The 26,764-nt window shown below is 49.6% G+C and overlaps 1 protein-coding gene across 2 annotated transcripts; it reads left to right on the plus strand.

Moving 5' to 3' along the window:
- The first annotated feature begins 16,303 nt into the window (after window positions 1-16,303).
- On the plus strand, window positions 16,304-26,764 carry PTCRA (pre T cell antigen receptor alpha). Of its 2 annotated transcripts, none has more exons than XM_003833284.5 (4): window positions 16,304-16,757; window positions 23,952-24,272; window positions 25,155-25,199; window positions 26,141-26,764. In XM_003833284.5, exons 1-4 carry the CDS (start codon window positions 16,700-16,702, stop codon window positions 26,605-26,607), a joined length of 891 nt encoding a protein of 296 aa, XP_003833332.1. In that variant the 5' UTR covers window positions 16,304-16,699; the 3' UTR covers window positions 26,608-26,764. The 2 variants fall into 2 exon arrangements, with proteins under 2 accessions (XP_003833332.1, XP_003833331.1); XM_003833283.4 differs by having other exon boundaries at window positions 26,186-26,764.

Consider the following 26,764-nt stretch of genomic DNA (forward strand, 5'->3'; position numbering starts at 1 on the left):
TGTCGTCAGTCCTGCGTTTGCAACCTCTGTCTGCAGAAATGTGTAACAGTCAATTAATTTGTCTCTCCTTTCTGTAGCACACAAAATATCATCAACATAATGAATGATATAAGAGTCTGAAAACTGTCTCTAACTGGTTGAAGAGCTTGAGCTACAAAAGTCTGGCAAATAGTTGGACCATTAAGCATTCCCTGAGGCAACACTTTCCACTGAAACCTGGTGGCTGGTTCTTTATTATTTATGGCTGGTATAGTAAAAGCAAATTTTTCAAAATCCTGTTTTGCCAGAGGAACGGTAAAAAAGCAATCCTTCAGATCAATGATAACTAAAGGCCGATCTTTGGGGATCATGACCGGAGACAGCAACCCAGGTTGGAGAGCCCCCATGGGTTGAATTACAGCATTAACGGCTCTTAAGTCGGTCAGCATGCGCCATCTGCCGGATTTTTTCTGAATTACAAACACAGGAGAATTCCAAGGTGAAAATGAAGGCTCAATATGTCCCTTTTCTAATTGTTCCTTTGCTAATAAGTGTAAAGCCTCCAGCTTTTGTTTTGGTAGCAGCCACTGATTCACCCATACAGGTTTTTTTGTTTTCCAAGTTAATGGAATGGGTTTTGGAGGCTCTACAGTGGCCGCTCTTAAAAAGGATACCCTATTCCTTTTCTTTTTTGAGTTTTTTCAGCCTCAATTGGGACTTTAATGCTGTCTTCATTCTTTCCTAGTCCCTTTTCAGGGAGATATCCCATTTTAGTTATGATTTTTTGACTCGTGGGGCTGTGTTGGGGGCTGGGATAGTAATTGCTGCATGCCATTGTTGTGACAAGTCTCGGCCCCATAAATTAATTGGAATAGAAGTGATCATAGGCTGAACTGTACTTTCTTGATCATCAGGTCCTAGACAATGTAAACTCATGGCACTTTGATACACTTCTGAGGCAGTGCCTACGCCGACAAGTCCTGTAACAGGCTTTTGTTTAGGCCAATTTTTGGGCCATTGATTTAAGGCGATGATAGCACCATCAGCCCCGGTATCCACTAATCCTTCAAACTGCTTTCCCTGAATAGTGACTGCACACACGAGTCTATCCTCTGAGACCTGACTAGCCCAATAAGCGGCTTTTCCGGCAGGGTTGGTACTTCCAAACCCTCCTGTTCTTTCCGTTTTGTTTTTCCCAATTTTAATATAAGGCAAAAGCAGTAATTGTGCAATTCTATCACCTGGATTGGCACTCCAGGGAACAGTGGAGCTGATCACTAACTGAATTTCCCCTTTATAATCTGAATCAATTACACCAGTATGAATTTGGACTCCCTTCAAATTTAGACTTGATCTCCCTAAAATAAGGCCTACCGTCCCTTCTGGCAGCGGGCCATATACCCCTGTAGGAATCTTTTGCGGGGGCTCTCCAGGGAGTAAAGAAACCATTTGAGTAGAACATAAATCTACTGCTGCGCTGCCTGCTGTGGCAGGGGACAGCTGTTGTATTGTTGTAATTGGCTGACTCCCTGAAGTGGTGGTATTTCCTGCGGGAGTTTTTGTTCCTGAAAACCCTGAGGAACAAACGGCTGAATCGGAATGCCCCAATTTGTTGCGGGGCCTGAGGCTGGCCCCTCTTCCCATTTCCCCAACAATGGTTGCCCATCTTTATCAAATTTAGAATGACATTGATTAGCCCAATGTTTTCCTTTTCCACATTTTGGACGCAGGCCAGGTGGCTCTTTATTTTTTGCCGTTATAGCTTGATTTATTTATATTTATATTTTTATTTTTTTTGAGACGGAGTCTGGCTCTGTTGCCCAGGCTGGAGTGCAGTGGTGCGATCTCGGCTCACTGCAAGCTCTGCCTCCTGGGTTCATGCCATTCTCCTGCCTCAGCCTCCCGAGTAGCTGGGACTATAGGCACCCGCCACCACGCCTGGCTAATTTTTTGTATTTTTAGTAGAGATGGGGTTTCACCGTGTTAGCCAGGATGGTCTCGACCTCCTGACCTCGTGATCTACCAGCCTCGGCCTCCCAAAGTGCTGGGATTACGGGTGTGAGCCACCGTGCCCGGCCAGCTTGATTTATTATATTCTGTTTACTTAAGACTGGGCAACTCCTTTTCAGATGACCGATTTGACCACAATTATAACATTTTTTCCCAAATGTTCTAACTTGTCCTCCTAAAGTGACTCCCGCTACTATTGCTTCAGCCATTAGCATTGCCTTTATGCATAGCTCCTCCAATCCCATCGCAAGCCTTCACTTATTCTGTAATTACATCAACTCCTGCTGGAACTTTTCTTTTTAATGGCTTTATGGCCGATTGACATTCTGGATTTGCATTTTGATAGGCCATTAATTCTAAAATAACTTTTCGGGCGTTATCATCTGTAACAGATTTTTGAGCAGCATCTTGCAACCTTGCCACAGAGTCTGGATATGGCTCTTTAGAGCCTTGTCTAATTGAATTAAAAGAAGGGCAGGTGGTTCCTAGGTCCTGAATTTTTTCCCAGGCCCTGAGGCAAATAGTCCTTAGGTGTTCAATAGCCCTTAGGTGTTCAACAGGTGTTCTGCATTACTGATTGTTGGTTAATGGTGTTCCAATTTGGACCTGTTCCTAGCAATTGGTCTGCATCTATATTAACAGTGGGGTTAGTAACCTGATTTTTTCGTACCTGTTCTTGTACTCCATCGATCCACCACGGTTTAAACTGTAGAAACTGAGAGGGTGAAAGGGAAGATTTAGCCAAAATTTCCCAGTCATAAGGAATAAGTCTATTTCCATGAACAATGGAATCTAATAATGTTCTCACATAAGGGGAGTTGGGTCCATATTAACTCCTTCCTTCATATCTTTTAACATTTTCATGGTGAAAGATTCATATCTAGCTTCAGTTTGGACAGACGCTCCTGCTAGAGTCCCTTTCCCGGCCGGTATCGGTTGTAAAATTACCGGGAACTCCCATGCCTCAAGATCTCCCTGTTTACTGGCTTTATCAATAATTTCATGCAGTGTACTACCTTGTCCACTAGGTGGTGCGGTAGGATTAAACACCACTGCCGTGGGTTGCTGGTATGGTGCCGTGCTATTTGGCACAGGACACACCACTTGAGGTCTGTATTGAACCTCTGGAGGTGGCCGATACTGAAGGTCGGCTGGCGGCCAGTACTGATAAATTACTGGTGGTTGGGTCTTATTTTCTACCCGCTTATATTGTGGATACTGCATCTGAATTGGCATTGCCGGGATAGAGACTCTATCCTTTTCTACTTGATATTCTCTTGGGGTTTGTACTTGTCTAACCTCCCTTTGAGGTTGTAATGTTACAGGTATCTGAACCACGGGAGGAGTTGATGGCCATCGTGGTTTAGGCTCTGATGGCCCCAATAATTCTGGACCTCCTTCCCCCAATTTTGATTATTCATGATATATTACCTCCTTTAATTGACTGTAGTCAACATTTTGCATTGACCAAGCCATTACAGACTCTGCTACATATTTACAATGTGAACTTTCCATTCCTTTCCTAAACTCTGTCTCTGCCTCTTCTTCACAATCTATTACACAGCTTTCAGGGGCAGCAGAAATGCTATCTTCTTCTGTTTGAAACGGTTCTAAAGTTGCTTTAATAATGGCCCAATCATTCCATACTGTAAGTGGGATGATTTTACCTTCCCTATTTGCTTGTTTTAATTCTTTGCCAATTTTTTTCCCAATCTTTTAGATCTAAAGTTCTCTGTTCTGGAAACCAGGGGCAAAATTGTTCTATTGTTTGAAATAGCGTAATTGGATTTTCTGTAGAAGCCCTAACTCCCCCTCTTCTTAAAAGAATTTTAATGAAGCTGAGATAAGAGGCATATTTACTTTCAGTTTGTCCCATTGTTACCCTGGGTTCCTCCGAGCACACAAGCTTACCGCAAGGCTGACTGTGGACGTATCGGGAATCTCTCGTCGACTGTCCTCAATGCTCACGTTCTTAACGTACCTTCACCTTAGAGAAAGGCACCCACGTTGGCGGCAGATGAAGGGGTGGCCTGCCCCTCCACACCTGTGGGTATCTCTCGTCAGGTGGGACGAGAGACTAAAAAAAGAAATAAGACACAGAGACAAAGTATAGAGAAGGAACAGTGGGGCCCAGGAGACCAGCGCTCAGCATACAGAGGACCTGCACCGGCCCCCGTCTCTGAGTTCCCTCAGCATTTACTGATTATTATTTTCACTATCTCAGCAAGGGGAATGTGGCAGAACAGGGTGATAGCGGGGAGAAGGTTGGCAAGAAAACATGTGAGCAAAGGAATCTGTGTCACAAATAAGTTCAAGGGAAGGTACTATGCCTGGATGTGCACATAGGCCAGACTCATGCTTCTCTCCACCCAAACATCTCAGTGTAGTAAAGAATAACACAGCAGTATTGCCACCAGCATATCTCACCTCCAGCCACAGGGCGGTTTTCTCCTATCTCAGAATAGAACGAATGTACAATCGGGTTTTATAGTGAGACATTCTGTTCCCAGGGGCATGCAGGAGACAGAGGCCTTCCTCTTATTTCAACTCAAGAGGCCTTCCTCTTTTACTAATCCTCCTCAGCACAGACCCTTCACGGGTGTCGGGCTGGGGGATGGTCAGGTCTTTCCCGTCCCACGAGGCCATACCTCAGGCTGTCTCAGTGGGGAGAAACCTTGGACAATACTGGCTTTCCTGGGCAGAGGTCCCTGTGGCTTTCTGCAGTGCACTGTGCCCCTGGTTAATCGAGAATGGAGAATGGCGATGACTTTTACCAAGCATACTGCCTGTAAACATTTTGTTAACAAGGCACATCCTGCACAGCCCTAGATCCCTTAAACCTTGATTCCATACAACACATATTTCTGTGAGCACAAGGTTGGGGCTAAAGTTACATATTAACAGCATCTCAAGGCAAAACAATTGTTCAGGGTACAGATCAAAATGGAGTTTCTTATGTCTTCCTTTTCTATGTAGACCCAGTAACAGTCTGATCTCTCTCTCTTTTCCCTACAAGTTTGGCGTAGGCTGGGTATGGTGGCTCATGCCTGTAATCCTAGCACTTTGGGAGGCTGAGGCGGGCAGATCACCTGAGATCAGGAGTTCGAGACCAGGCTGACCAACATGGAGAAACTCCATTTCCACTAAAAATACAAAAATTGGCCGGGCACGGTGGCTCACGCCTGTAATCCCAGCACTTTGGGAGGCCGAGGCGGGTGGATCACCTGAGATCAGGAGATCGAGACCATCCTAGCTAACACGGTGAAACCCTGTCTCTACTAAAAATACAGAAAAATTAGCCAGGCGTGGTGGCGGGCGCCTGTAGTCCCAGCTACTCGACAGGCTGAGGCAGGAGAATGGCGTGAACCTGGGAGTGGAGCTTGCAATGAGTGGAGATTGCACCACTGCACTCCAGCCTGGGCGATAGAGTGAGACTCCATCTCAAAAAAAAGAAAAAAAAAAAAAAAGAATTTGGCCTTTGTCCCTGGTGCTTGGGAGGGAGACTCAATCCTTAGAATTTCTCAAGTACTAAGAGTGATATTTATGGCCCAGATAGTTTATGCTAATTCGGTGACTCATGGTGGGACATAAGCAGTTTCAGGATAGGAGCTGACCATATCAGAAAGACCAACTCTGTGATTAGAGATTGGGGATTCAATCCACTTGAGGTTCAGGGAGGGGAAATGGAACTGAATCTCCAGCCAGTGATTTAATCAACTATGCCTATGTAATGGAACTCTGATAAAAAAAGAAAGAAAGAAAGAAAAAACTCTGGATGCAGGCTGGGAGTGGTACCTCACGCCTATACTCCCAGCACTTTGGGGAGGCCAAGGCAGGAGGATTGCTTGAGCCCAGGAGCTTGAGTCTCCAACCCGAACGAGAGAGCAAGATCCCGTTTCTACAAAAAAGAATAAAATTAGCCGGGTGTGGTGACATGCACCCGCAGTCCCAGCTACATGGGAGGCTGAGGTGGGAGGATCACTTGAGCCTGAGAGATAAAAGCTACAGTGAGCCGTATCATGCCACTGTGCTCCAGCCTGGACAACACAGCCAGACCCTGTCTCAAAAACAAACAAACAGGCTGGGCATGGTGGCTCACGCCTGTCATCTCAACACTTTGGGAGGCCGAAGCAGGCGGATCATGAGGTCAAGAGATCAAGACCATCCTGGCCAATGTGAAACCCCGTCTCTATTAAGAATACAAAAATTAGCTGGTTGCGGTGGCACACACCTGTAATCCCAGCTACTTGGGAGGCTGAGGCAGGATAATCGCTTGAACCTGGGAGGTGGAGGTTGCAGTGAGCCAAGATCGTGCCACTCCAGCCTGGGTGACAGATAGAGACTCTGTCTCAAAAAAAAAAAAAAAAATACAAGCAACAACAAAAAAACTTCTGGATACAGAACTCTGGAGTGTCCTGGTTGATGAACATATAGAGTGTCAGAGGGCAGAGGGCGACATAACCTGCCTGATTCCACAGGGAGAGGGCATGGTATCTCTGCATTCAGAACCCTCTCACACTTGCCCTGCATGTCTCCCTGGCTGGTTGTGCTGATTTCTATCCTCCATAATAAAACTGTAATCATAAGAATAGCACTTTCCTGAGTTCTGTGAGTTGTTGTAGTGACTTATTGAATCTGAGGGGGATCATGAGAAACCCCCAAATTTGTAGCCAGTCAGTCAGAAGTGTGGGTGACCTGAGAATCCCCCTGACCTTGCAGCTGACCTCTGAAGTAAAGGCAGTTTTCTTGGGGATTGTGCATTTTAACTTGCGGGGTCTGCACTAGCTCTGGATGGTGAGTGCCAGAATTGAACCGCAGTACGCCAGTTGGTAGTTAACAGAATACTACGCGATGGAAGAACTTATCACATCTGTGGCCTGCGTCAATTCCCCGGGCAGACTCCTTCAGTTCTTGCCCTAAGGATTTCTTCCTAACTCACCAGGTTCACTTTCTTTCCCAGATGTCCTTGGCCCTGGTTCTACTCCCAAGATCCTTGCTGGGAGGCTCTGGTTTCTTGCTATACCATTGCCTCCTTTCCTGCCAGCCAAGTGCAAGATGAAAGCATGCCTATGATGTCAAAACGGACTTGGGTGTTCTCCCAGCCACAGTAAAAGTCAAATGTCCTCGGAATTAGGGAGAGTGATGTGCATGTGGTTGGGAAGTGGGGGATCATCTCAGTGTCATTCTTAAATCTTCTCTCACATTCTTTCATTTTGTCCACAGCACAACCCCATAAAATGATCAGGACAAGTTAGGAATTAGGGATTGACAAGAAGGACCTCAAACATCACTGAGTCCAAACCCTCTTAGATAGCTAACCAAGTCCATGAAAGGAAGTAACAGCTGGGTTTGGAACCGAGGCCTCCTGACTCCTAACCCAATGCTCTTCCATTAAACCAGGCTGCCTCCCCTTGATGGGGCTCAGAGGCCCCTGCCCTGTGGGCAGCCATCTAAGCTCGTGCACTGCCGCAGATATGCATGCAGAAGGCAGGGAGAGAAAATAAGGAAAATTGAATAAACAGACAGAGGCAATGGTATTTCCCATCCAGGTAAATCTAGAGCCTCTCCTTGAGTCAGCCAGGGCACCAGAGGCCAAGAGGTTATTTCAGCAGGTAGTAGCAAGGCCAGGTATCAACCTCTAGGTCTAGAGATAGGTTCCAAACATCCCTAAGCTCATTTATAATTCGTCAGACATCTTTCATCGGTTATTTAGATATTTCTCGGCCAGGCGCAGTGGCTCATGCCTATAATCCCAGAACTTTGGAAGGTCAAGGCAGGCAGATCACTTGCAACCAGGAGTTTGAGACCAGCCTGGGCAACATAGCAAAACCCCATCTCTACTAAAAATACAAAAAATTAGCTAGGCACGGTGGTGCACACCTGTAGTCTCAGCTACGTGAGAGGCTGAGGTGGGAGGATCAATTTAGCCTGGAAGGTCAAGGCTGCAGTGTGCCGAGATCGTGCCACTGCACTCCAGCCTGAGCAATGGGAGTGAGACCCTGTCTCAACAGATATAGCTAGATAGATGATAGATAGATAGAGATAAATAGATAGATAGACAGACACGGCCAGGTGTGGTGACTCATGCCTGTAATCCTAGCACTTTGGGAGGCCAAGGCAAGCGGATAACATGAAGTCAGGAGTTCGAGACCAGACTGGCCAACATGGTAAAACCCCATCTCAACTAAAAATACAGAAATTAGGTGGCGTGGTGGCTCACGCCTGTAATCCCAGCACTTTGGGAGGCTGAGGCAGGTGGATCATCTGATGTCAGGAGTTCGAGACCAGCCTGGCCAGCATGGTGAAACTCTGTCTCTACTAAAAACACAAAATTATCCAGGCGTGGTGGCGGGCACCTCTAATCCTAGCTACTCGGGAGGCTGAGGCAGGAGAATCACTTGAACCTGGTAAGCAGAGTTTGAGGTGAGCCGAGATGGCGCCACCGCACTCCAGCCTGGGTGACAAAGCGAGAATCCCCCTCAAAAACAAAACAAAAAAAGAATCCCTTGATGGCAACTTGAAGGAGCCCCTCATCTCCTCCAGGCACAGGCACATGTGACTAAGGACAGGACCAGGATGTCATTGTAAAGGTTGCCGAGATTCAGTGCTAAGTAAATGCTTAGCCCTCCAAGTCTCTTACGCTAAAGTAAGGGCATTGCTGGGAACGGTCTGGGAGCCTGAGATGAGATGGAGACATTTAGGCAGACATGAATAAGACTGAGAACTTTGAAACCCCAAATTCCCTTGAAATTCTCGTGTCTGTAGAGATAAGGTCCTCTAATACTGCTCCCTCCTCCCAAAACATCAGCCTCAGAACCCTCCCTGCCCCCATCCCTCTTGGGCCCCAGGCCCTTCATGAGTTAGGTCCCAGCACAGCCCATGGAGAAGCACAAGGTCACGCTGAGAGGGGGACGCCGGGCTGAGTTACAGGCCTGGCCAGCTTGTCTTGGCAGAAGCTGCAGGAGCATGTGTGGGAGTGTGTGCTGAGGTAGCTAGACCAAGGTGGGGGGATGGAAGCCTTGGTTTGGCCAAACTCGTTGCCGTGGATCCTTATCCAGGATTTGGGATTTACTGTGTTGGCCTGAGCACCTGGGAGGAGAATTAATAGTCGGCTAGATTGGCTAATTAAAGTCTGGATTAAGTAGTAGCCTACAGTTAATAAGCATGAAATGCCAGAACTTCCCTGGCATTCTGTAGAAGAAGGAATCAGAAGTCCCCGGGAGACGGGAATGCTGGACTGGATCTATGATGCGCACCTTCTTAGCCACTGCTGCCACATATTTTAGGAGGGTCTGGAAAACACTCCCTTTATGAAAGCATTAAGAAATGCGTTCGTGAGGGCCACCAGCATCCTTGACTTGCTCTGATGACTGTCCTCTCTTGACTAGAGAGCTAGTGGGGTGTGCTGGATGGATCAGTGGAACTGGATTCCCTGATCTCAATGAGAATAATAGCATCTTGGTGGTACAAAGGCCAAATGGTGATGCTTACTTAACAAAGGCAAGGTGGATATAATAGCCCACAACAAGGCAAAGGGACTAAATCATCACCAGGTGGACAAGATGACAGTCCTGTGGACGATGGTCAGCTGCTTTCCCAGCTGCCCCCAGGGCTTGTGCAAAGATATAAAGTGGCCATGGTGACAGGGATGGAAGCTATGTCTGGGCTCAGTAACAGAGTCTTCTCCTCTCTGAGGCTGATCTGGCTGTGGCCAGTGCTGAGCGTCGACCTCCTCACAGCCCAGTGCTGAGTCCCTGATTGGGCATCATTCTCACCTCATTGTAGATTGGTTTGACTGGGTCCTCCCATCACGAAGGGGCTGTATTTTATCTTCATGAGGATAGGCACATATTTCATGTATGAATTTGCTGTCTCTACCTACAGTGCTTCCATCAGCACCACCACTCATGGAGTTACTGAATGCCATATCCATCAGCATGGCATTCAACATAATATAGCCTCCAACCAGGGCAATACGTGTTACAGCCAAGGAAATGTACAAATGAGCTCACACTCAATGAATTCACTGGCCTTACCATGTACCCCATGGACCAGAAGCAGCTGGCTGGATAGAATGGTAGATTGGCCTCTATTAGAGCACAGCTGGGACACTACCTCTGGCAGGGTAGGGTGCTACCCTACAGGATGCAGGGTGTTTTGTTTTTTGTTTTTGAGATGGAGTCTTGCTCTGTCGCCCAGGCTGGAGTGCAGTGGCGCTATCTCAGCTCAATGTGACCTCCGCCTCCCGGATTCAAGCGATTCTCCTGCCTCAGCCTCCCGAGTAGCTGGGACTACAGGCACCCCGCCACCACGCCCAGCTAATTATTTATATATATATTTTTGTATTTTTAGTAGAGACAGGGTTTCACCATATTGGCCAGGCTGGTCTCGAACTCCTGACTTTGTGATCTGCCCACCTCGGCCTCCCAAAGTGCTGGGATTACAGGTGTGAGCCACCATGACCGGCCCATGCAGTATATTTTTTAAATCAAAACCACAATCATATACACTACCAAGAGGGAGGGGTGGCAGAGGCCTCCTCACTATTACATCTAACGTCTATAACCACTGGAAGAATTTTTTTGTAGAGAGAGGTCTTGCTATGTTGCCCAAGCTGGTCTTGAACTCTTGAGTTCAACCAATCCTTCACCTCCCACCTTTTTTTTTTTTTTTTTTTGAGACGGAGTCTCGCTCTGTCGCCCAGGCTGGAGTGCAGTGGCGCGATCTCGGCTCACTGCAAGCTTCGCCTCCCGGGTTCACGCCATTCTCCTGCCTCAGCCTCCTGAGTAGCTGGGACTACAGGCGCCCGCCACCGTGCCCAGCTAATTTTTTTTGTATTTTTAGTAGAGACAGGGTTTCACCGTGGTCCCGATCTCCTGACCTTGTGATCCGCCCGCTTCGGCCTCCCAAAGTGCTGGGATTACAGGTGTGAGCCACCGCGCCCGCCTCACCTCCCACCTTAACCTCCCAAAGTCCAAAATGCTGGGATTACAGGCATTAGCCACTGCGTCAAGCCTCAAGTATAAATTTTTTGGGGGGGGACAGAGTCTCGTTCTGTCGCCCAGGCTGGAGTGCAGTGGTGTGAGCTCGGCTTACTGCAACCTCCGCCTCGTGGGTTCAAGCGATTTTCCTGCCTCAGCCTCCTGAGTAGCTGGGTAGGTGTGTGCCACCACGCCCGGCTAATTTTTTATATTTTTAGTAGAAATGGCGTTTCACCGTTTTAGCCAGGATGGTCTCGATCTCCTGACCTTGTGATCAGCCCACCTCCCAAAGTGCTAGGATTACAGACGTAAGCCACCACGCCCTGCCCCCAAGTATAAACTTCTAAAGCACTTGTTCTGATTCCCACCCACTCTACAAGAAAGAGCCCCTCCCCCAGGACCCCGCCCTCTAACTCTGCACTTATGCTTGGGTGTGTGGGCGTGTGTGTGTGTGCGTGCGTGCGTGTAGTGTGTTGCTTAGGCACAGTATCTGTTAACACTCCAGGTCCCCTACCTGTCTCTTCCCTCTTGACTGCTGAGAGCATCTCTTTTTGTCTGATTATCTCCAGCCCCAATTCCTGGCATAAAGCAGAGACCAATAGGTCGGGCCTGGTGCGTAACACCTGTAATCCCAGCACTTTGGGAGGTCGAGGTGGGCGGATCACGTGGTCAGGAGTTCGAGACCAGCCTGACCAACATGGTGAAACCCTGTCTCTACTAAAAATACAAAAATTAGCCAGGCATGGTGGTGCGTGCCTGTAATCCCAGCTACTCAGGAGCCTGAGGCAGGAGAATCGCTTGAACCCGGGAGGTGGAGGTTGCAGTGAGCCGAGATTGTGCCACTGCACTCCAGCCTGGGTGACAGACCGAGACTCTGTCTCAAAAAAAAAAAAAAAAAAAAAAAAAAAAAAAAGGCAGAGACCAATAAATGGTTCTGAATGAAAGAATGAATGAACATTTTAGGCTTGTATACTATTTCATCGTGCATATCCACCATATTTTATTTAGCTATTTCCTTATCATTGAACATTTAGGTGATTTTTTTTGTTATAAATAACACTGTAGCTTTTCATTTGATAAATTAAATAGGTGTGCCCCTGTCAGCATTCCTGAAGGGGACTTTTTTTTTTTTTTTTTTTTTGAGACAGAGTTTCGCTCTTGTTGCCCAGGCTGGAGTGCAATGCGTGATCTCGGCTCACTGCAACCTCCACCTCCTGGGTTCAAGCGATTCTCCTGCCTCAGCCTCCCAAGTAGCTGGGACTACTGGCGCGTGCCACCACACTCGGCTAATTTTGTATTTTTAGTAGAGACGGGGTTTCTCCATGTTGACCAGGCTGGTCTCGAACTCCTAACCTCAGGTGATCCGCCCGCCTTGGCTTCACAAAGTGCTGGGATTACAGGCGTAAGCCACCGCGCCCGGCCTACTTTTTCTTAATTTTATTTTTCACATCCTACGTGGCTCGTCTCAGCTTTCCATGGGCCCTCGGTTTTCCACCGGTACATAAGAAAAAATGGAGGGGAGGTATCAATTAGCGTGAGCACCTGCCATGCCCCAGGCACGCAGATGGGCGCCCCTATTTCATTTCTCTGCCCCGGCAGCCTTGTGAATGAGCTTTGGAAGAGACAGCCCTGTAAACACATCCTTCTGCTGAACTGCCGCCTCCAGTTGGCTCCACCACTGCCCTGCTAGGGTATCTTCGGCGTTTCAACTTAGTTTTTCTGGGCCCGTTTCCTTAGCCGGTAACACCTGGTGGGATGGTCGTGAGGATTAAATTAGATATCTGGGAACGAGTCCTGGCCAGCGAATGGTAGGTTCGCCCAAGTCCAGTTAAAAGGCCGTCCGCCCAGGGCAAGGCGTCTTCAGGGCAAGCAAGACTATGGGGTCCGAGGGAGACTCGGGGATCTCAGCAAGAGGAGACCAATGTGAGGAGCAGGCAAGGAACGCTTCCAGGCTGCGGTGGCCAGGGACGCCTGAGTCCCGCGGGAGCTGGAGCGGACAGGCGGAAGGGTCAGCTACTGCAGATAGAGGCGGCTGGCTCGGGGGCGGGGGTGGAGGGGGTCTTCCTCCTTCCGGTTCTTGGGAAGATCCTGCAATCTGAAAGAGGCAGGAGAGCTCTTTCCCCATCTGTAATGTGGTAACCGAGCCCGGGCCAGCTCCTCCCTGGGCTGGAGGGTGGGAGAGTCGTTAGGGACACCTGCCCCGCTCCCTCCCCCTCCCGGGGGGGAACCCACCGCGACGGCGCGCACCTGGGCGCGGGCTGTGCCTGGGAACGCGCGGGGACCGCGGCCTCCAGGCAGCCCTGGGAAAGCAAGGGCCGGGAGCGCAGCCCTGGAGGCAGGGTGTTCCCTCAGGACCGTCAGGAGAGCGCCATCCACAGGATTATTAAAATAGCCATCCAGACGGAAATCGAGTGAGGCTGGCACCAGACTAAAGAAGTTTCAGGGCCAGGCGCGGTGCCTCACGCCTGTAATCCCAGCACTTTGGGAGGCCGAGGTGGGCAGATCACTTGAGGTCAGAGTTTGAGACCAGCCTGGCCAACATGGTGAAACCCTGTCTCTACTAAAAATACAAAAATTAGCCGGGCATGGTGGCAGTTGCCTATAATCCCTGCTACTTGGGAGGCTGAGGCACAAGAATCACTTGAACCTGGGAGGTGGAGGTTGCAGTGAGCCGAGATCACACCACTGCACTCCAGCCTGGGCGACAGAGTGAGACTCCATCTCAAAAAAAAAAAAGAAAGAAAGAAAGAAAGAGTAGAATGGGAATGGTGGTTGCCACGGTACAGAGTTTCATTTTTGCAAGATAAATTCTAGAGATGGATGATGGTGATGGTTGCACAGCAGTATGAATGGCCACTGAAATGTATGCTTACAAATGGTTAGGATGGCCAGGTATGGAAGCATGCCCCTGTAGTCCCAGCTACTCTGTAGTCTGAGGCCATGAGTTTGACAGTCACATCTGTGAATAGACACTGCACTCCAGTCCAGGTAAAATAACAGGATCTTGTCTCTTTTTTTTTTTTCTTTTTGAGCCAGAGTCTCGCTCTTTCACCCCAGCTGGAGTGCAATGGCACCATCTCGGCTCACTGCAACCTCTGCCTCATGGGTTCAAGTGATTCTCCTGCCTCAGCCTCCTGAGTAGCTGGGATTACAGGCATGCACCACCATGCCTGGGTAATTTTTGTATTTTTTAGTACAGACGGGGTTTCACCATGTTAGTCAGGCTGGTCTTGAACCCCTGACCTCGTGATCCACCCCCCCCCCCCGCCGGCCTCCCAAAGTGCTGGGATTACAGGCGTGAGCCACCGCGCCCAGCCAGAAAAAAATAATTTTTTAATAGTTGAACAACAAACCACAAAAAAATTACAGAGGCCTTTAGACAATAATTTTAAGGAAATAAATGTAAATTTGGGGGACTGGGTGCGGTGGCTCAAGTCTGATCCCAGCACATTGGGAGGTCAAGGCAGGCAGATCATTTGAGCTCAGGAGTTCTAGACCAACCTGGGCAACACGGTAAAATCCCATCTCTACAAAAATACAAAAAATTAGCCAGGTGGTGGCGCACGCCTGTGGTCTTAGCTACTGGAGAGGTTAATTTGGGGGTGAGGCAGGAGGATCGCTTGAGCCAGGGAGGTGGAGGTTGCAGTGAGCCTTGACTGTACCACTGCACTCCAGTCTGGGTGACAGAGCAAGACCCTGTCTCAAAAACAAAAAAAGTAGCCGGGCGCGGTGGCTCACCCTTGTAATCCCAGCACTTTAGGAGGCCAAGGTGGGCGGATTGAGAGGTCAAGAGATCGAGACCATCCTGGCCAACATGGTGAAACCCCATCTCTACTAAAAATACAAAAATCAGCTGGGCATGGTAGCGCACGCCTGTAGTCCCAGCTACTCTGGAGGCTGAGGCAGGAGAATCGCTTGAACCCGGGAGGCAGAAGTCTCAGTGAGCCGAGATCACACCACTGCATTCCAGCCTGGTGACAGAGAGAGATTCCATCTCCAAAAAAAAAAAAAAAAAAAGCAAATTTGGAAAAGCTTTTATGAACAAAGATGGCCATTGTCCCAAACTGGAAACCCAAATGTCTAACAATAAAGGAATGGCTGCTGTAACAGAATGTCTGATTAAAAACAAAAGGAGGCCAGGCACAGTGGCTCATGCCTGTAATGCCAGAACTTTGAAGGGTGGATCACTTGAGCTCAAGAGTTCGAGACCAGCCTGGCAATAAGATGAAACCCAGTCTCTGCAAAAAACACAAAAATTTAGCTGGGTGTGGTGGCATGTGCCTGTGGTCCCAGCTGCTTGGGAAGGTGAGGCAGGAGGATCGCTTGGGACTGGGAGGCAGATGTTGCATTGAGGTGAGATCATGCCACTGCACTCCAGCCTGAGTGATAAAGCCAGACTGTCTCCAAAAAAATCCAAAAGGCTGAGGTGGGAGGATTGCTTGAGCCCAGGATTTCAAGAGTGTAGTGAGCTGTGATCGCATCACTGCACTCCAGCCTGGGTGACAGAGTAAAAGCCTGTCTCTTAAAAAAAAAAAAAAAAAAAAAGTTAAAATGGTATAATAAATGCCAGGCATGTGGCTCACACCTGTACTCCCAGCACTTCGGGAGGCCAGAGCAGGAGGATCGCTTGAGCCCAGGAGTACGAAACCAACATAGGCAACAAAGCAAGACTCCATCTCTACAAAAAATCAAAATAAAAATAAATTAGCTGGGTGTGGTAGCGCATGCCTGTGGTCTTAGCTACTCAGGAGGCTGACGAAGGAGGATCACTTGAGCCCAGGAGTTCAAGACTGCAGTGAGCTATGATTGTACTGCCGCATTCTAGCCTGGGCAACAAAGAAAGAACCCCATCTCTAAAAAAAAAAATTAAATAAATAAAAGGAGGGCTGTAACAACATGGCAAAAAGTTTACTGGGCATCTTTTTTTATTTTTATTTTTTGAGATGGCGTCTCGCTCTGTTGCCCAGGTTGGAGTGCAGTGGCACAATCTTGGCTCACTGCAAGCTCCGCCTCCCGGGTTCACGCCATTCTCCTGCCTCAGCCTCCTGAATAGCTGGGACTACAGGTGCCCGTCACCACGCCCAGCTAATTTTTTTGTATTTTTAGTAGAGACGGGGTTTCACTGTGTTAGCCAGGATGGTCTTGATCTCCTGACCTTGTGATCCGCCCGTCTCAGCCTCCCAAAGTGCTGGGATTACAGGCGTGAGCCACTGCGCCTGGCCCTGGGTATCTTTTTGCCTATAATAAAGCCAGCCATCTAAAAACAGTTCAAGCCCTGGCTCTGGTACCTGTCAGCTGTGTGGCCCTGGGCGGGTCCCTCACTCTCTGTGAGCCTCAGTTGCCTCACCTGTGAAATGTAACTCAGTGGTTGAGTGGATCAAGTGAAGGGCTGTATGTCAAGCCCCTGTTAAGCCACCTGGTGCTCCATGTCCTGTGGATGGTAGCTGCCCTGAAGCGGGACTTTGCAGACTGAAGTGCTGTCTCTTCAGAGGGAGTGCAGGTGTCCGGCTCCTGGTGTGGGAGACGCACCCTGTGCTCCCTGGCCCGTGAGACAAGATTGGGTTTGGGGGCCAGGGCAGGAGTAGGGGCCCGTCACCAGGGGAAACGGCTCGTGGTAGAGCAGCTGAGGTGCAGCTGGGCCTGTGGCCTAGAAGGCAGTCTTGTGGGTGCCTCCTCCCCCAGCCGCAACTCAGGTCTGCAGCTGGGTCCTGCCTCCTTCCGAGTGGGCCATGGCCGGGACATGGCTGCTACTTCTCCTGGCCCTTGGGTGTCCAGCCCTACCCACAGGTGAGCCCCCTCTTTGCCTTCCTCTCTGTCCCTCCTCAGTCTGCCCAAGCCCATCCCCTCACTCTGGACCTCCCTGGGTATTGATGGGCTGCAGGGAGGCAGGACAAGAGATATTTAGGGACCTCTGGGGAGGGTCCCTCTGGGGAGGGGACCTCTGGGGAGGAGACCCTATATAGAGGGTCCCCACTATACTCTTCCCATTGTACTCTTCCTCCCAGCCACCTTGCTCTGGGGCTCCTATGTCCTCCTGCCCTGGAGCCCACAGTGTTGATAGGGAGGCTGCCCCTCTTAGAGGTATAGAGAAATGAGAACAAACTGGATGGGCATCCATAGAAGGTGGGGTTATGGTAGCCAGTGTGTGTGATGTGATATGCAATGATGTCATATGGGTAACAGTGTGAGGTCCTGTCCTGTCCTTCTTGCCCTCAGGATGCCTGCCCTAGTTCAATAGGACTCAGGGTGTCTCAAGTTCACTCCCAGCTCACCCTTATCAATGGGCTCAGGATAGGTCCCAAGCCCTCTTCCCAGGGTATTTACCCCCAGCCCTCCCATGATCAAGGCTGGAGCCAAAGGACTCATGTTTTGAGGGGAAAATTCCAGCTTCATCTAGAAGCATGTGCATGTGTGCATGTATGTGGTGGGGGAAGGTCCATGACTTTTGAGTCAGGGGGGTCTCCTTGATCTAGAGCTGGCCCCAAGATTCTCACAGGCACTCCTTCATTAGGGAGATAAACCACACCTATGTGGAACACAGGGAGCCCATGGCAGGAGGCCTGAGCTTGGGAAGGAAGTAACCAGGGTAAGCAGGGACAATCCTGGGATGCTTCATGGAAGAAGTGGAAGCTGAACTCAACTTGGGGAATGTCTCTATCTATATAACTGAAAAGGCTCTGGAGGTTGAGTCCTGGAGCTTGTGCCCAGCCTTCTCTACTACCTTTGTTTGCAATGCCTTATTAATATTAATATCAATAATTGCACTAATACTTATCTGCCAGGGCATTTTACACTTATGGCCTTTACTCTTCACAACAATTTTGCTGGGCTGGTATTATTAACAGCATTATATTATTATTATTATTATTATTTATTTATTTTTGAGACAGAGTCTCGCACTGTCGCCCGGGCTGGAGTACAATGGTGTGATCTTGGCTCACTGCAACCTCCACCTCCCGGGTTCACTCGATTCTCCTGCCTCAGCCTCCCGAGTAGCTGGGATTACAGGCACCTGCCACCACGCCCAGCTAATTTTTTGTATTTTTAGTACAGACGGAGTTTCACTGTGTTGGCCAGGCTGGTCTTGAACTCCTGACCTGATGATCCGCCCGCCTCAGCCTCCCAAAGTGCTGGGATTACAGACGTGAGCCACCACACCCAGCCTGTTATATTATTATTATTATTATTAGACAGAGTTTGCTCTGTTGCCCAGATTGGAGTGCAATGGCACAATCTCAACTCACTGCATCCTCTGCCTCCCAGGTTCAAGCGGTTCTCCTGCCTCAGCTTCCCAAGTAGCTGGGATTACAGCCGCCCACCATCATGCCCAGCTAATTTTTGTATTTTTAGTGGAGACAGGGGTTCACCATGTTGGCCAGGCTGGTCCCGAACTCCTGACTTCAAGTGATTCACCTGACTCAGCCTCCCAAAGTGCTGGGATTACAGGCATGAGCCACTGAGCCCGGCCTAACACCATTATATTGATGAGACCACTGGGACTCACAAAAAATATTGTTCCTTCAACCTAAATAAATAAATAAATACATAATGAAAACAAAACAAAACAAACAAAAAGAGTCAGAAAATTGGCTGGGCGCGGTGGCTTACGCCTGTAATTCCAGCACTTTGGGAGGCCAAGGCGGGCAGATCACTTGAAGTCAGGAGTTTGAGACCAGCCTGGCCAACATGACGAAACCCCATCTCTACTAAAAAATACAAAAATTAGCTGGACATGGTGGCAGGTGCCTGTAATCCAGCTACTTAGGATGCTGAGGCAGGAGAATTGCTTGAACCCGGGAGGAGGAGGTTGCACTGAGCCAAGATCCCACCACTGCACTCCAGGCTAGGCGACAGAACCAGAATCAGTCTCAAAAAAAAAAAAAAAGCCAGGCATGGGGCTCATGCGTGTAATCCTAGCACTTTGCACTTTGGGAGGCTGAGGCAGGTGGATCACGAGGTCAGGAGTTCAAGACCAGCCTGGCCAAGATGGTGAAACCCCATCTCTACTAAAAATACAAAAATTAGCCACGCGTGGTGGTAGGCGCCTGTAATCCCAGCTACTCAGGAGGCTGAGGCAGGAGAATCGCTTGAACCCCGGCGGGTGGAGGTTGCAGTGAACGGAGATCCCGCCACTGCACTCCAGCCTGGGCAATAGAGTGAGACTCCATCTCAAAAATAATAATAATAATAATAATAATAATGAAATAAAATAAAGACTCAGAAAATTAAGTGAATGAGTCAGGAGTCACGCTTAGCTCTGTCTGAAGCTATGTCCTAGACGGTCCACTGTGTCACATGGCAAAATCTTAGTCATCCTTCAAAGTGAGATGGTTTAGGGGATTTGGAGTCACAGAGATCTGAGAGTTCAAATCCTGAATGGACAACTTACCATTTATGTGTTAGTAGGATAATTTTTTTTTTTTTTTGAGACAGAGTCTCGCACTGTCGCCCAGGCTGGAGTGCAGTAGTGCAATCTTGGCTCACTGTAAGCTCTGCCTCCTGGGTTCACGCCATTCTCCTGCCTCAGCCTCCCAGCTAGGTGCCTGCCACCATGCCTGGCTAATTTTTTGTATTTTTAGTAGAGACAGGGTTTCACCATTTTAGCCAGGATGGTCTCGATCTCCTGACCTCATGATCCGTCCACCTATTTTTTTTTTTTTTAATTTTTTGAGACAGAGTCCCGCTCTGTCGCCAGGCTGGAGTGCAATTCTCCTGCCTCAGCCTCCAGAGTAGCTGGGATTACAGGTGCGTGCCACCACGCCCGGCTAATTTTTTGTATTTTAGTAGAGACGGGGTTTCACCATGTTAGCCAGGATGGTCTCGATCTCCTGACCTTGTGATCTGCCCACCTCAGCCTCCCAAAGTGCTGGGAATAAAAGCGTGAGCCACCACGCCTGGCCTAGGCTAATTATTTGGCTTGTAAGAAATCTTTCCTAAGTACCCTTTACCCCTACATCCTCACAAGATTCTCTGGCCTCCTTCCCTGCACTCTGGGACATTTCTTTCGTCTGGCTATACCTAATTCACAAAAAACTGCAGGCTGGACAAAGTGGCTCATGCCTATAATCCCAGCACTTTGGGAGGCCCAGGCATGAGGATCTCTTGAGCGCTGAAGTTCAAGACCAGCTAGGACAACATAGTGAAACCCTATTTCTACAAAAAATAAAAAATAAATTAGCCAGGTATGGTGGCACGTGCCTGTAGTCCCTGCTACTGGGAAGGCTGAGGTGGGAGGATTGCCTGAACCCGGGTGGTCGAAGCCTCAGTAAGCCATGATCATGCCATTGCACTCCGGCCTGGGCAACAGAGAGAGACTCTGTCTCAAAAAAAAAGAAAAAAATTTACAATGTTCAAAAATAACATTCTGGGCCAGGTGCGGTGGCTCACGTCTGTAATCCCAGCACTTTGGGAGGCTGAGGTGAGTGGATCATTTGAGGTCAGGAGTTGGAGACCAGCCTGGCCAACATGGTGAAACCTTGTCTCTACAAAAAATACAAAAAAAATCAGCCAGACCTGGTGGCGCACACCTGTAATCCCAATTACTCGGGAGGCTTAAGCAGGAGAATTTCTTGAACCCCAGAAGTGGAGATTGCAGTGAGCTGAGATTGTGCTACTGCACTCCAGCCTGGGTAAGATAGTGAGACTCCATCTCAAAAAAATAAAAGAAAATTTTTGTTACATATTAAATGAGTCATCTTTGCTGAAAGGAATAAGATTGCAGCCTGGGCCTGTTGACTCATGCCTGTAATCCCAGCACTTTGGGAGGCTGAGGTGGGAGGATAGCTTGAGCCTAGGAGTTTGAGACCACCCTAGGCAACATAGGGAGACCCATGTCTCTACAGGTATTTTAAAAATGTAGCCGGGTGTTGTGACACGTGCCTGTGGTCACAGCTACTTGGCAGACCAGGAGGTCAAGCCTCCAGTGAACTGTGATCACACCATTGCAGTCCAGCCTGGATGACAGAGCTAGACCCTGTCTCAAAAAATAATAATAATAGGCCGGGTGCGGTGGCTCACGCCTGTAATCCCAGCACTTTGGGAGGCCGAGGCAGGCGGATCACGAGGCAAGGAGATGGAGACCATCCTGGCTAACACAGTGAAACCCCTTCTCTACTAAAAATATAAACAATTAGCCAGGCGTGTTGGCGGGCGCCTGTAGTCCCAGCTACTCGGGAGGCTGAGGCAGGAGAATGGCGTGAACCCGGGAGGCGGAGCTTGCAGTGAGCCGAGATCGTGCCACTGCACTTGAGCCTGGGCGACAGAGAGAGACTCCGTCTCAAAAAAATAAAATAATAAAAAATAATAAAAGATTGTGGGAAATAGGGATTATTTTGGAAAATATAGGAAAAATGTTTGTAGTACCCATATGACTTAGTTCTTTCTTTTATTTTATTTTTTTTTTGAGACGGAGTCTTGCTCTGTCGCCCAGGCTGGAGTGCAGTGGCGCGATCTTGGCTCACTGCAAGCTCCGCCTCCTGGGTTCACGCCATTCTCCTGCCTCAGCCTCCCGAGTAAATGGGACTACAGGCGGCTGCCACCACGCCCGGCTAATTATTTTGTATTTTTAGTAGAGACGGGGTTTCACCGTGTTAGCCAGGATGGTCTCTATCTCCTGACCTCGTGATCCACCCACCTTGGCCTCCCAAAGTGCTGGGATTACAGGCTTGAGCCACAGCGCCCAGCCATGACTTAGTTCTTAAGATTATTAAATAATACACCTATACTTCAAATGGGTGAATTGTCTGGTATGTGGACTATATATCTAAACAAAGGTTTTTTTTTTTTTCACTCTGTCACCCAGGCTGGAGTGCAGTGACGCGATCTCAGCTCACTGCAACCTTTGTCCGGGTTCAAGCGATTCTTGTGCCTCAGTCTCCAGAGTAGCTGGGACTACAGGCACGTGCCACCACACGCAGCTAATTTTTTTGTATTTTTAGTAGAGACGGGGTTTCGCCATGTTGGCCAGGGTGTTCTCGAACTCCTGACCTCAGGTGATCTGCCTGCCTTGGCCCCCCAAAGTGCTGGGATTACAAGCATGAACCACCACACCCAGCCTTTTTTGTTGTTGTTGTTGTTTTGAGACAGAATCTTGTGCTGTTGCCCAGGCTGGAGTGTAGTGGCATGATCTTGGCTCACTGCAACCTCCGCCTCTGGGTTTAAGCGATTCTCCTGCCTCAAGCCTCCTGAGTAGCTGGGACTACGGGTATGCACCACCACGCCCGACTAATTTTTGTATTTTTAGTAGAGATGGGGTTCCACCATGTTGGCCAGGCTGGTCTCAAACTCCTGACCTCAGGTGATCGCCCTGCCTCAGCCTCCCAAAGTACTAGGATTACATGCGTGAGCCACTGCACCCAGCCAACAAAGCTTTTTTTTTTTTTTTTTTTTTTTTTTTTTGAGACAGAGTCTTGCTCTGTCGCCAGGCTGGAGTGCAGTGGCGTGATCTAGGCTCACTGCAACTTCCGCTTCCCTGGTTCAAGCGATTCTCCTGCCGCAGCCTCCCAAGTAGCTGGGATTACAGGCACACACCACTATGCCCACCTAATTTTTGTATTTTTAGTAGAGATGGGGTTTCACCATGTTGGCCAGGATAGTCTCAATCTCCTGACCTCGTGATCTGCCCACCTTGGCCTCCCGAAGTGCTGGGATTACAGGCATGAGACACCGTGCCTGGCCAACAAAGCTTTTTTTTTCAAAAAAAAAAAAAAAAAGGCTGGGTGTGGTGCCTCACGCCTGTAATCCTAGCACTTTGGGAGGCCAGGGCGGGCAGATCACCTGAGGTCAGGAGTCAGAGACCAGCCTGACCAACATGGAGAAACCCAGTCTCTAGTAAAAACATAAAAATAAAAATGAGCTGGCTTGGTGGCGTGGGATCTTGGGAGGCTGAGGCAGAAGAATGGCTTGAACCCAGAAGGCAGAGGTTGCAGTGAGCTGACATGGTGCCACTGCACTCCAGTCTGGGAGACGTAGCAAGACTCCGTTTCAAAAAGCAAGCAAACAAACAAACAAAACTACAGGCTACAGAAAAAGGCTGAGAATAAAAGAAAAAATACCCAAGCACACTCCACCTAGATTAACAAACGTTTAACATTTTGCCATATTTAAATCAGACTTTTAAAAAAAGAAACAAAAAGTTACAGATATATTTGAAGCCCATTCTAATCTCATTCCAGGTCCTGTTTCCTTCCCTTCCTCACCAGAGGCTGCCACAACAGGGTATTACAAGTATTTTTTTTACACATCTACTGTCTTTCCCATGGAACTGAGTTCCTTGAGAGCAGGGACAATGACTTACCCAATGTTGTATCTCTAGTTCCTGGCACAGAAAGGGGCTCGGATATCATAGACAAGTGGATGGAAGGAGAGGTGGGTAGATGGATAGATAGACACATGGATGAAAGGTAGAAAGAATAGATGGAGGTGGCCGGGCATGGTGGCTCACACCTGTAATCCCAGCACTTTGGGAGGACGAGGCGGGTGGATCACGAGGTCAGGAGATCGAGACCATCCTGGCTAACACGTCTCTACTAAAAATAAAAATAAAAATTAGCCGGGCGCTGTGGCGGGCACCTGTAGTCCCAGCTACTCATGAGGCTGAGGCAGGAGAATGGCATGAACCCAGGAGGTGGAACTTGCAGTGAGCCGAGATCGCGCCACTGCACTCTAGCCTGGGCAACAGAGCAAAATTACATCTCAAAAAAAAAGAAAGAAAGAATACGTGGAGGATAGATGGCTGATAGAAGAAAGGATGGATAAACAGGTGAGTGAATGAAAGGATGGGCAGATGGAGGGAAGGAAGGGTGGCTAGATGGGAAAATGCAAGGAGGGAGGAATGGATGAGTGGCTAGAAGGACATGTAGATGGATGGTGGAAGGATGGATGGATGGAAAGACAGAAATGTAGAACCCTAGCCTACAACACAATGCTGGCCTGGGAGGCCAAAAGCTGGTCTAGCACCCACAGGTACATGCTCTCTTGCAGGTGTGGGCGGCATACCCTTTCCTTCTCTGGCCCCACCAATCATGCTGCTGGTGGATGGAAAGCAGCAGATGGTGGTGGTCTGCCTGGTCCTTGATGTTGCACCCCCTGGCCTTGACAGCCCCATCTGGTTCTCAGCCGGCAATGGCAGTGCACTGGATGCCTTCACCTATGGCCCTTCCCCAGCAACGGATGGCACCTGGACCAACTTGGCCCATCTCTCCCTGCCTTCTGAGGAGCTGGCATCCTGGGAGCCTTTGGTCTGCCACACTGGGCCTGGGGCTGAGGGTCACAGCAGGAGTACACAGCCCGTGCAGCTGTCAGGTGGGGATGGAGCCTGGGCCCTTGCGGATGCTCCCTGTCCCCTTCCACACACCAGGATATGGTTGGAGGGAGGGCAGGCTCCAGGCCACAAAGGCATGAAGGGTGTCCAAGTGCAGAGCCTCCGGGTGAGGTGACGCCTGGGCTCAGGGGAGAGTGGCCTCAGGGCCATGAATTTTGGGATTTGCAACTGCAATATCTGTTTGAAATCCAGGCTTTGCAGCATGGCTTCCAAGGACAAAAATGCCTCCTTCCACCTAGGATTCATTATACACACATAGATAGATCACCCTGTGTACATGACACCCTATAAGGACCAAACTAATTAACAAATCACTACCAGTTATTGAGTGTTTACTCTGTTCCAGGCAGTGTTCTACAGACTTCACATTTATGAGACAGGTCATATAATTCCCTCAATTTTACAGGCACGGGGAGGTTAAGCAACATGTCTAAAGCCAGCTATTTTTGTTTCCCCCTCCATTGTATTTTGAAACAGTCAGCTATTATTATCACTGACCAGATGACTTACTTCCTCTCTAGGGATTATCTCAATTTTGTCATCTTTCAAATGGGAATGTTGGTTAACTAAGTGCCCTGACTTCCAAAGAATGCTGCGAAGACAGTCAGTTCCTTATCTGAGAGTTCCGGGCTCCCCAGCCTCCCCAGGGCACAGAACAGGGGACACTGCAAAGTGAGGGATGTTTGGGTCTTCAGAGGACTTGCAGCAAATGGGCTCAGGGTTTCTGCTGCTGGCTCACTTGTCCATTTACCCCAAATGCCTCGACACCCACCCTGTGCCAGGGCCTGGGCATAGCACTGGGGATGCCCTCCAGAGTGCATGGCCCATCCCCAAAGACTCATTCGCTTCTCCCTGGACAACAGGAGAGGCTTCTACAGCCAGGACCTGCCCCCAGGAGCCTCTCAGGGGTGAGTACTCTGGGCAAGGGGTGGGGAATAAGAGGCTGGGACCAGGACCTTGGGCCCGGGGGGTGGGGCATTCAGCTCTGGCCTAATGGGTCTTACACTGGAGGTCAGTAGGTGTCCCATGTAGAGGCTGTCATGCTAGGTTGGGGCACTGGCTAGCGTGGGCCTCAGTCTACCTAGCATAAGATGGGGGTGAATCCTTTGACCCCAGCCTAATTCCTGGACATTAGTTGAGAAGCACAGGTGACAGCTAACAGAGGGGTCTTTGGAGTCCTCCTTGGGCAGCCCAGGCAGGGGGATCTCAGCATTAGAGGCCGTGTAAATGGGAGGCTGTCTGGGGTGATGGGAAGAGCATGGATGGACAGTCATGAAGTTGGGCTGTGGTCCAACTCTGCTTCCCGACCAAATAGAGAATTTTGAGGCCGGGTGCAGTGGCTCACACCTGTAATCCCAGCACTTTGGGAGGCCGAGGTGGGTGGATCACGAGGTCAGGAGTTCGAGACCAGCCTGGCCAACATGGTGAAACCCTGTCTCTACTAAAAATACAAAAATTAGCCGAGCGTGATGGCACACGCCTGTAGTCCCAGCTACTCAGGAGGCTGAGGTAGAAGAATCACTTGAACCCGGGAGGTGGAGGTTGCAGTGAGATGAGATCGTGCCACTGCCCTCCAGCCTGGGTGACAGAGTGAGACTCCATCTAAAAAAAAAAAAAGAATTTTGAGCTAGTTACTCTCTGCATCAGATGCTAATTAATTCCTGCGTGGCCCCCACCCCTACCCCCATGATTGTTGGGGAATAAAATAAAATGAAGGCCAGGAAGGTATTTATTATTACCAGTAAGAACGGAGGCTAGACACCGGGAAGGACTTTCCCTGGAGGAGGGGGTGAAGGGGACGGGCAAGGGCAGAGGACAAGGCCCTCTCCGCCGTTCTCTCCTGGGGTAGGGGGCTGCGGGCTCCTGCGGGCTCCTGAGCGGTTCCTCCTCGCAGGGACACCGGGTGGGGCGCTGTGGCTGGGGGTCCTGCGGCTGCTGCTCTTCAAGCTGCTGCTGTTTGACCTGCTCCTGACCTGCAGCTGCCTGTGCGACCCCGCGGGCCTGCCGCCTTCCCCCGCAACCACCACCCGCCTGCGAGCCCTCGGCTCCCATCGACTGCACCTGGCCACGGAGACTGGGGGACGAGAGGCCACCAGCTCACCCAGACCCCAGCCTCGGGACTGCCGCTGGGGTGACACCCCTCCGGGTCGGAAGCCCAGGAGCCCAGTATGGGGGGAAGGGTCTTACCTCAGCAGTTACCCCACTTGCCCAGCACGGGCCTGGTGCTCAAGATCTGCCCTCAGGACTCCTTCCTCGAGTCTTGGAGCATTTTTTGCAGGTGACCTGCCTCCTCCTCTGCAGGCTGGAGCTGCCTGAGGGCAGGGCTCTACCTCCCCTGCGTCATACTGTGTGAGGCTGTGTCTCTGCCATCCAAAAGGGGGCCCCTTGAGAATGGTGATCCACCCAGTTACAGGGGCATTTAGGGAGCAGATGACTGAGAACATTAAAAAAGAACTTAAATGACACAGCAAAT

This window comes from Pan paniscus, chromosome 5 (genome assembly GCF_029289425.2).
Source record: "Pan paniscus chromosome 5, NHGRI_mPanPan1-v2.0_pri, whole genome shotgun sequence".
Classification (NCBI taxonomy): Eukaryota; Metazoa; Chordata; class Mammalia; order Primates; family Hominidae; genus Pan; species Pan paniscus.

What these genes read in the sequence shown, in the direction of transcription:
- PTCRA (XM_003833284.5), top strand. Translation starts at nt 16,700, where the DNA reads ATGGCCGGGACATGGCTGCTACTTCTCCTGGCCCTTGGGTGTCCAGCC. An exon ending in GTGTCCAGCCCTACCCACAG is followed by an intron (nt 16,758 to 23,951) that starts GTGAGCCCCCTC and finishes GCTCTCTTGCAG; the next exon opens with GTGTGGGCGGCATACCCTTT. An exon ending in CCCCCAGGAGCCTCTCAGGG is followed by an intron (nt 25,200 to 26,140) that starts GTGAGTACTCTG and finishes CTCCTGGGGTAG; the next exon opens with GGGGCTGCGGGCTCCTGCGG.